Here is a 10,417-nt window from a genome sequence, read left to right as displayed (position 1 = left end):
ACAACACGTGTAAAGTTACATAAGCATTATAAAAATGTTCTATTTTTGAAATTCAAATGTAGTTAGGTTAACAAGTTAGTCACGCACTGTCACACGTACAATAACTTAAGTACATTGAATCTGGGATGCTATCACTCTAACGAGTATCATTATAACGAATATGTTCTATATGTTAAACGTTTCATATTGGATATAAGTATGTAGATGTTAAGGATAGCACGACTAGATACTAGGGATAACCACAATGATCTATTGCTGTTCATTAGTAAAATGAGTTTTGTTTGTATGCTTTACATGCGGCATGGAATTTGCTATTTAAGATGAAAATGTAATACATGCTATCTTTCAATTTTGGATAAATGTGACTATTGATATACAAAAAGTCAAGGATATCTTTTTCAAAATTTGAATACATTAATATAATCGACACTACCAACAAATTTGCACAGTTAACTTGGAACATAAATCATAATGAAATTAAATTATGAAAATTTGATCCAGTAAAAAGCACATTTCTGACTAAAATAAATACATGTATTGAAATGTACAACTACACAATGACTGTTCTTTCGTTCTTAAAAGTAGCTAATAGATATAAGAAGGTATGAAGGTGATATCAGACGTCAGGCATCTGTGTGTTGTACAACCTCATTTTGACGTCGTTTATTCACTTAAATTGCGTCCATTGCGTTTAGTCATAATATAAACGAAATCAAACACACACAAAATCCTGCATATAAGAACGGTGGTGTAGCTTGACATTGGAGCTTTCTTTTACTACTTCATTCAGATCTATTTCCTCATTTAAGACTTTTTTACGAAGAAGAAAAAAAAGTATCAATAGTATTAAAAAATAATCTTGCAAAATCAAAATCTATTTCCATTAGTACTTAGTCTTATTCCGTTTCACATCAAGAATGAATTTATGTGCTGTTAGTTTTTCTCGGAAGATAAAGAGATCAAGTTATTATTCATATATTATTAAACCGATCAGTAACAGAGAGTAGTCGAATCACTGGTGCTACTGGAACATACATTGGCTGTTTTAAAGGTGTGTACGTTTTAAATTTGTTTGATAGTGAATAAAAGAATTATGTTGATATAGGGTATTATAATTTGAGTGCTATACAACTGAACAGAAAATGCGTATATGTCAAACATAATATCATAATTATAATTACATTTTTATAACGATGAATATAAAACGATAAATAAGTAAATTAATAAATAGAAAATGAATCAGAATCAAACAAAACATTTAATGAATTAAGATAATCAACATAAAATGAAATTGGGTTTCAAGTAGTGGTTTTTAAGCTAAAAAGGCAATGGAAATTATTGTTTTTTTTTCAAGTTCAACTTTTCTTTTACTCTTGCATTATTTGTTCCGCCATTTTGTGATAAACATTCATACATTATATAATCTTTTGATATAAACGATATATTTAGGTTATAAACATTAATTTTGCATGTCATTCAGTGCATTGTATGTTGTAAATTTGTATGACTTATCAAGTCATTAATTCAGTGTATTGTATTTTGTAAATTTGTATGAATTATCAAGTCATTCAGTGTATTGTATTTTATAAATTTGTATGAATTATCGAGTCAGTCAGTGCGTTGTATTTTATAAATTTGTATGAATCATCAATATGTCGTTATAATTACTTCTCGTATATCTAAAATATATTCAAATTTATATTGAACTTATCTTTTTTCACAGAAACCAACATATATACTAAACAATGATAACTGGATTAATTATGTACTAATTATAACATAGTCAACATTGAAACCATTTCAAATAGTTTCGTTAAGGCTAACTATTATAATTGTACTTCACATATATCCCAGAAGGTAATTTATTTAGAGTGTTAAGTTATTGTATGAGGAAAATTGTATCAATAGTTGCGTTCAAATCTGTAAAAAGGACAATGGCCTATTTCTATTACGACATAAGAAAATATTTTTATCATATATTATGTTTTTTTTCTGAAGAATTTAGATCCAGCAAGTTTAAATCAAGATCCTCCAGAAACATTATACATATAACTATATTTTCTCTACCGTTTGCCATTTTAATCAAATTTTAGACACTCTTGCATAAAACCTGCACACACAGTTCTCCAATAAGAGGGGACAAAACATGCATTAACGGATAGGTTCTCGTGACCACACGCCGTTGTTTCACAGTTTTTGATAAGCGTGATTCGGGGCACAATTTAAAAACAGCTTAATGCAATGATGGCCCCAGTTATCTTATCATCAAAACGTAACGTCAAATGATGTCGCTCTAGCACCGTGGAAAGCGAGCATCGAACAAGCAATTGTTCCTTTATACGAAACACAACCATACGCGGAGTAACACATTTGAACTTAATTTTTTATGCAAGTATAGCACAGATGTACCTTTTTTGGTGCATTAAACATCAGAAGCTCTCGGATCTGCGGGCTCGAGGTTAAAATGCATCCTTGTGCTTCTGCAGATATTAATGCGCCAAAAATGGCGCATTAACTTTATATAAGTTGTTGTTATCTGGTTTGGGTTTTAAAAGTCGCTCCAACATTATAAAGGTCATATTGCGACTTTCCATTTGACTAGAGGAGGAAGACTTCAGGTGCTCATTTGTATTATTTGAACAGGCACGAGCGGGTACTTGAGTAAAACCACCGACTTTCTGTAAACTAGCTGGATAGCTTTCTCCCATGAAATTATCCAAAGTCTCTGGTTGGACTCGAACCGATAGCGGCGAGAGACAAGTGGTTAGAAGTTGTAAAATGAAATGCTTTTTCGTGACTGAATAAATTCTATGATCTTTCTTGTCGTTCTATCTCGTTTGTCTTTCTTTGGTGCCTCTTTTATCGAAATCGGAAGCGACGTAACCATGTGGATAGCCCACTATTGATTCTATATTAGAAACAACAAAGTTTCTTTGTCTTCTTCATAAACCGCATCCGCATCTATCTTGTCAATTTTTGTTAATAGTTTAATTTTGTACAAGTTGATTTATAGTTCAATGTAGTATAACTAGTTTACTGATGAAATCTGTAAAGTCAATTTTTTATTGGTCATATTTGGAGATTGGAAATTTTTCTCTGATACTTGGTGCAAATAAAATATGTAAGAAAACAGAATATAGTGGTTCTTAACAAAATATTAATCTATTCCTTCTTATATATATATTTAGTGTTGATTTTTGCATGTGCGCAACTCGATTTATCCATCGTAAAATTCACAAAATCATTCTTTCCATTCAGGTACTCTAATAAGATTTTTACTGAGATACAACTATGCTACCAGTTACATGGAGTAAAAGCTTTTGACAATTCAAAGTCAATGTAGATAAGAAAAATCAGTATATTTGATTTTCATTTGTTTTTAGAGTTTATGCATAATGACATCGACAAAGTTAGTTGTTGGTGCTATAGACTTTGGGACAACATATTCAGGATATGCATTCTCCTTTGCACATGACTATGAAAAAGACCCAATGAAAATACAAGCAAACCATTGGATTGGTGGAGGGCACATGTCACTTAAGGTAAATATCATCATCACTTAATCTAATAAAGTCAATGAAAATAGCTTATATATTTAATAGTAGTAATAATGATATTAATAAATATATGTATACATGAGATATTTTTTATTACATTCCACATCGAATAAGCTGCGCAGGGATGTGATATAAAATCTTTGTGGTATAAAGACAATACCTTATGGCAATAACGTCAAGATAAACATTATCATTGAAAAATTTGAAAATTGAACTCATGCGGTATCTTTTGAAATCTATTCCAGGCCCCGACAACAATTCTCTTTACACCTGAAAAAGTTTTTCATTCATTTGGATATCAAGCAGAAGATAAATACGCTGATCTTGCTGAAGAAGACATTCATAAAGATTGGTATTACTTTAGGAGGTTTAAAATGATTCTACATCAGAAAAAAGTAATCTTTTATAATTCACTATACACTTCTTTATTAATCTAATTCTGAGTACGATATGTTCTTTCTTAATTTTATATGAAAATAAATAAGAAAAACAACAAATTAAAACATTGGCGAAATCATTATATTTTCTTTTCATCATGCCAAGTTGAAGGAATCTGTTTTCAATGCCATGACATTTTTTTCGTATTTAAAGTATAATTATGGTAAAAAATGGAACATAAATTGTGTTTATAATTTCATTAAAATCAGACCTTGTCCAGAAAGACATTGTTGTATGACGAAAACAAGAAGGCATTGTCAGCTCTACATGTGTTCTCGTCTGCGATAAAATTTCTGAAAGACCATCTCTGCAATGAAATCTCTAAGAAAATGACAGAATTTGAAGAGCGGGATATATTTTGGGTGTTAACTGTACCTGCAATATGGACAGATGCAGCCAAAAAGTTTATGAGGGAGGCTGCATTGGAGGTATATATGTCTTAGAATCATACGGGCTTGTAGATTGTCAACACACGTCATCTAAAATGGTGCTCATTTTGTTTGTATTATCTCTTAAATCCATTTATAAATTGTTTTTATAACTGGTTTAACTGTATACGTTTGATTGGTTACCTTATGATAACTGCATATGCGTTATCATTATTTAGGAAATAGATATCAATTCTGAGTGCATTGTTGTAGAATAATGCACGGTTTGAGTTCAAATGCGTAGTAATATAATCACGAAGGCCGATAGGCCTGAGTGATTAATTACAAAGCATTTGAACGAAAAACGTGCATTATTATACAATAATGCACGAAGAATTAATATCCATTTCCATTCTAACACGTCAAGAAAAAATATAATTATTATTATAAAGTTGGACTTTATGTTTGGCGGTTAAATTTGTTTTCGCCTTAGAGTTTCCAATAGAAACGTTCTTTAAAGGCCGTTCCAGTGGGCTGAAAAAAACTGTCGTTAAATCTACCGTGTGTAGAAACATTTTGAGAATAACGAATTTTGAAAACGTTGATAAAACTTTGTTTGTTTATTTTATTTCATTCTATAATTTTCCAAGCGAAATACAAATTATTAAAAGTGAAATAAATGTAAAACTTAACTCGTCTGCGACGTTAAAATAGCGTACTTGATTTTGATTGTTTTGCACGTGCGCTACATTGTGACGTCACGTAAACAACACTTTAAACGTCTGTACAGCGTTAACGACTGAATTAAAGATATTGGTGTTCGGATTTATTTTCTTAGTTAGACCATTTTCTATCATTCTAGATAGTTTTCACAACAAAATTCGACAAAAAATTGTTTTTATTTATCAGATTTTTCAAACAAAATGGCGCCCTCAATGTGAAAATACACAGGGAGATAATAAGAACGGCGAGTGCATTGTTGCAGAATAATGCACGCTTCGGGCCTTCTTTGTCTATATAGAAAAATTTCCGATAGTGTTAGAATGTATGTTATTGGTGTCGGAAAGTAACAGTTATAAATTTATAGATTTACCTAAAAAATGAAAACAATCGAGTGTTCGTCAGTCATGATTAATAAATAATTGTAGATATTTCATTCCATTTCAGGCTGGTATACAGTCAGATTGTTTGTCCTTAGCACTTGAACCTGAAGCTGCCTCCATGTTTTGCAAGCTCCTTCCAGTTGACTGCCTGAAACATAACAATTCGACATCTACTGAGGCTTTTAAACCAGGAACAAGTTACATTGTCCTTGACCTTGGTGTATTACGAAAACAAGAAGGCATTGTCAGAGAAATCGATACGTTATTACTTGTTGGAGGATTTTCTGAATCGGAGATAGTTCAGGAGAGCGTGAGAGAAGCATTTCCAAACAAAAGAATCATCGTACCTAGCGAACCTGGCTTAGCCGTTTTAAAAGGAGCAGTACTGTTTGGCCATAATCCTTCGGTTATGAAATCAAGAATAAGCAAGTATACTTATGGAGTAGAGTCGATTAGTCGTTTTGTTAATGGATCAGACCCAGAGATATACAAAGTCTTCGAAAACGACTGTTATAAATGCAGATACAAGTTCTGTCCATTTGTTCGAGCTGGTGAAATGGTTCCCGTTGGTACAGTCGTCCAAAAACACTTTATTTCAGATACATTTGATGTTGCAGAAGGATTTGGAATATATGGATCTACAGAAAAATGTCCGAAGTACGTCGTTGATGAAAGCTGTTTTCGAGTCGGTACTGTATATTTTGATAAACCGCTTCAACATAATACTGTTGAAATGCGTTTCGGGGAGACAGAAATCTGTCTGCAATGCATTTTTGAATCAGGTGATAAGAAAACATTAGATTTTGATTTTTTATGTACATAAAAGGATCATTGGTTCTTTAATTATGTTTTTATCATATATATTTATGCTACTGCTTCGTTGAAAGAAGTCTTTTTAATATGGAAATCAAGCATTCCGACCGAAGAATATGATATTAGTCTGAAGAATGTACTCATTCTATTATATTCTCTATATTTATGTACTGCTCGTGCTCCTATTAGAACACACTTTACAGATGCATACGTTTGCTGATCGTCGGAAACATACGGTTGATTAACTTGCAATCAGCTGATAAATGGTAATGGTTCTGTCGTGGGTATCCGACGATGACGTTGGCTTTGCGTTACTCGAGCAACGGAGGGTTACAGCAACCCCAAATACTTTTCTTGGTCGAATAGTATAACATTTTCCGTTGTTATGAAGATATGTATAACCATATTAATGTTCCCTTGATATGTTGATGCATGACGTTGATATAAAGACGTAATCGCTATCATAAATTACATAATTATTTCACTAATCTTAAATGCGTAAATCATGCTTGGTGTTCTACACTTACAATTCAACGCTACGCTTTTCTCTTTTGATTGCATCTGACGGACAAAGTGGGAGGCTTCACACAAGTAAAATGCACCATATGTACACCAACTGACATTTATCCTGATTTAACAAAAAAAATCATGTTATTCTACACATGAAAATCATATGTTCTTAAAAACATTAGAAACAGATATGTTTTACACATGGAAAACATATGTTGTGCCAAACATACGTTAAACATGTGGCGCATTTTTACCTGTTTATTGCATTTACCTCCCCTCCTTTCGCTCTTTTGTGTCCTCTACCGTTTTTAGTTCGGTGCCTTCTTGGTGACCTGCTGGTGTAACAAGGTTATGTCGGGTGTTCTGTTGGCGTCGTCCTATCTATGTTCTTATTTGAATGTTAAAAAACACCTTTCAATGTTCAATGTATTTATTTTATTTGAAAAGGAACATGTATACTAAAACTGGATAAGTATGATAAAGAAACGTTCGGTGAGCGTTAAAAAATATTTTATAACAGTCAAACTTTTTATTGCATGTATCATTATATGTTTATATACATAGTATGCCATAACCGTAAACAGCATTACAATGGTAAACACGATATGTAAGAGTTTCAGGTCTATGTAAAAAAAATCTATTCTAAATTCGATTTGTTTTTGTATTTTAATTGTTTTGAGAATTGACATTCCCTTTTCTCTCTCAGTTAATGATTAAAACTATTTCATATTTTGACTTATTTACTTCTTATGGTTGATGTTCATATCCTCTTTATTATTTTTTTTAAATCAACGTTAGCTTAAGTTAAAGTTTTACTTTAGTCTGTCCCTTTGAAAATGGAAACGAACTTTTGCCTGGTATGAATTAACATATATAATTTCAAGTACTTTAAGAATAATTTTTTTTTTCCATTTTGAATTACTACATTTATATGAGTTGTTTTTTGCTATACATTAACTTTTCCCCTTGTTAGGCAAATGTCAAATTTTATTATTACCCCTTGTTAATTTCCCATATGCCTCTGCGAGTTATACTTACTGTTAATGCAAGAATACCACGTGATTAAGATATTTGTACTGTTACATAGGTACCTGTACTTTTTAACAGTATAAAATCTGGCTATGTGGACTATTTTCTAAATGAAATAAAATAATATAAAATAAGAATAGCCGCCATTTTTTCTCTCGATTCATTCTTATTTTCGAAGTTGGGCATCACCAGAGTAACCATGACATCCATAAAATTTAGTTGTTTGCACCCTAGAGTGCTTTTTGCGTATAAAATATCTTTTTTTTTTGAATAGTCAAAAAGTAAACATCCGTTTTCATCGGAAGTAATTGCAATGTGGATTTGTGAATAATTATGTGTCAAACTGGAACATGTAGACGATTAAAGCATCCAACAAAGGGTTATTTATTTAACAATTTCAGTGAAACATTGCCGATATGGAGGACAAACTAAGGATATCAGAGTTATTTTGTAAATGCACTTTGTCAAACACCATGCCATGAATATTCTGGATACAGAAGCCTGAGAATGATCAGATTTTACAGATCCTAACCGTATAAGTGGTTTTGTGTTTTGTTTTCTAAATAAAACACAGCGTATTAATCAGATTGCCGAGTGTTTTGATGTTCTTCTTCTTTTGTATTATAGTCAAACATTAAAACACGTTCCCTGTTGTCACAATATGAAACTCTAGAAAATAAGGAACCAATGAACGAGCATCTGAATATGATATTTCTGTCGCTTTCCCTTTCTCTGCTGTCACAATAAGTAAACCCCAGCAATTATGAGCCAATCAATGGGCATCCTCTGGAGTGCGGGTAACTAATACCTGCACTCCAGTTAACGCACTGTGCATGTATATGCATACGATTTTACTCTGACACATTTTCAACAGAAAGGTCCCAAAATTACTATTTAATGCCAATGCCAGGAATTGTAATAATAATTCGAAATTGTCAAACGTTAGTAGTTCTTTGTAATTTTAGTACTTTATAAATTGTCAGATCGCACAACACATCCATTAATCAACGTTTCAGGTATCCGATACCAACGGAGTTATATTTAGGTCACAGACAATCTATGTAATGTAAAGCATACACAAAAAACGTAATTAACTGATTCTTTAAATACCCCGATAGACTACGTAATGTCAAATAAATTATATTCTTTTAAATGCATTAATTTTCAAATTGTAAGACCCTCGTCGTAATATGAACCCAAATTTAGGTATTCAATGAAATATTTACAGTGTCAGCTGTAAAATTATTACCATGTAAATTTTGATTTATTCTTATGTATGGTCTTGAATGTGTCAAAATTGATCGTTTATCAAACTCCTTTGATTTCTTTGAGGTAACAATTGAATAAAACCAGGAAAGCCATGATCTACCTTGTTACTTAGAAAAACTCCAATAGAACAGCAGAGTTATAATTAGACAAAAGTAAATGTAAATCTACTACTTATCTGCAATAATGACAAGTATAACGATCGGAGGCAGGTGCCCTAGTTTTCCCGATACATAGTGACTATTTCCTGAGATAGCCGATCATGGTTTGCAGATTAGTAATTCCAACATAATATGGTCTTGCTATATACCAAGTTTGATTACAATATCTCATTTCTAACTCTAGTATATACCAAGTTTGATCATAATACATTGTATCTTATTTTTAACTCTAATTATTGTCTGGAAACTGAGGATTATGCTTTATAGACGTGAAAAGAAAATAATGTTATTGAAGGTTGGTGTATTTTTTCTACGATGTAAAAAATTTAGTTCAATACATTCAACTATGAAAATACTAAATTAAAGAAATATAGCCATTTACAATAACACAGTAATGCGTACCTGGATTACGCCAGTACACAAAAAGTAGCGTTAAAGTGGAAAATAGACATCCAAAATGTCACAGTCGACCACATCTCTAATAGCCTGCTATTTGAAATTTTACATCCCGAAATCGTCGCTGCCTTCTGCATGCAAATGCCAGACTTCATTTCCAAGTTGTACTTAATATTGTATCATTTTCAACGTTTCATTATAGGCAATGAAGGTTCGTAAAGTTTGTGTTGCAAAATTGACGTTTATTTCAATAGCGGAGCAACGTAATGTCTTTAAACTTCATAGCGACGCTAATATGACACAATCTTAGATTTAAATTTTTATTTAAAAAATAATTATCGACCAAAACTTGTTAAATGCAACGTCTATTAAGTGTAAGAACAGTTTAGAAGCGGGAATGACAGTGTATCAGATAAGAAACGCTTAAGACGACCAAAAGTAGCACAACCGAAATAGCGTATATTGCGTTACAGCTATCTTTGAAAGACATACATCTCACTCACTGTGGGGGAACCAGTGACATATTTTTTAAATGGATTATGGTATAATATACAAAAATGCAAAAGTAAAGCATACACCAGGCAGATATCATTGCTGTTGAAAACGGGGGTAAACGTGTCATTTTACAGATATATGGCACGAAGGGCGGGTCGTTTATGTTTAATATTATTTCTACGGATGAAACAGTGGTTTACGCCACTCGTGAAATTAAAATCTGATGGTCACTAGTGAAATGAATTTCGATCTCAGTCTGTAAACTAGAAATGTGTCCATAG

At 32.1% G+C, this 10,417-nt stretch overlaps 1 protein-coding gene across 1 annotated transcript; it reads left to right on the top strand.

The window, feature by feature from the left end:
* Nucleotides 1-917: 917 nt before the first annotated feature.
* LOC132741122 (heat shock 70 kDa protein 12A-like) lies at nt 918-6,289 on the top strand. The gene is made up of 5 exons (XM_060729215.1): nt 918-1,051; nt 3,259-3,542; nt 3,803-3,952; nt 4,205-4,423; nt 5,531-6,289. The coding sequence occupies exons 2-5, from the start codon at nt 3,396-3,398 to the stop codon at nt 6,287-6,289; spliced, it is 1,275 nt and encodes a 424-aa protein (XP_060585198.1). The 5' UTR covers nt 918-1,051; nt 3,259-3,395.
* The last annotated feature ends 4,128 nt before the right edge of the window (nt 6,290-10,417 follow it).

Source organism: Ruditapes philippinarum, unplaced genomic scaffold, assembly GCF_026571515.1.
Source record: "Ruditapes philippinarum isolate M1 unplaced genomic scaffold, ASM2657151v2 ctg13337_1_1_1_1, whole genome shotgun sequence".
Taxonomy (NCBI): Eukaryota; Metazoa; Mollusca; class Bivalvia; order Venerida; family Veneridae; genus Ruditapes; species Ruditapes philippinarum.
The sequence above is the reverse complement of the archived record's forward strand: the minus strand, read 5'-3'. Positions and strand labels throughout refer to the sequence as shown.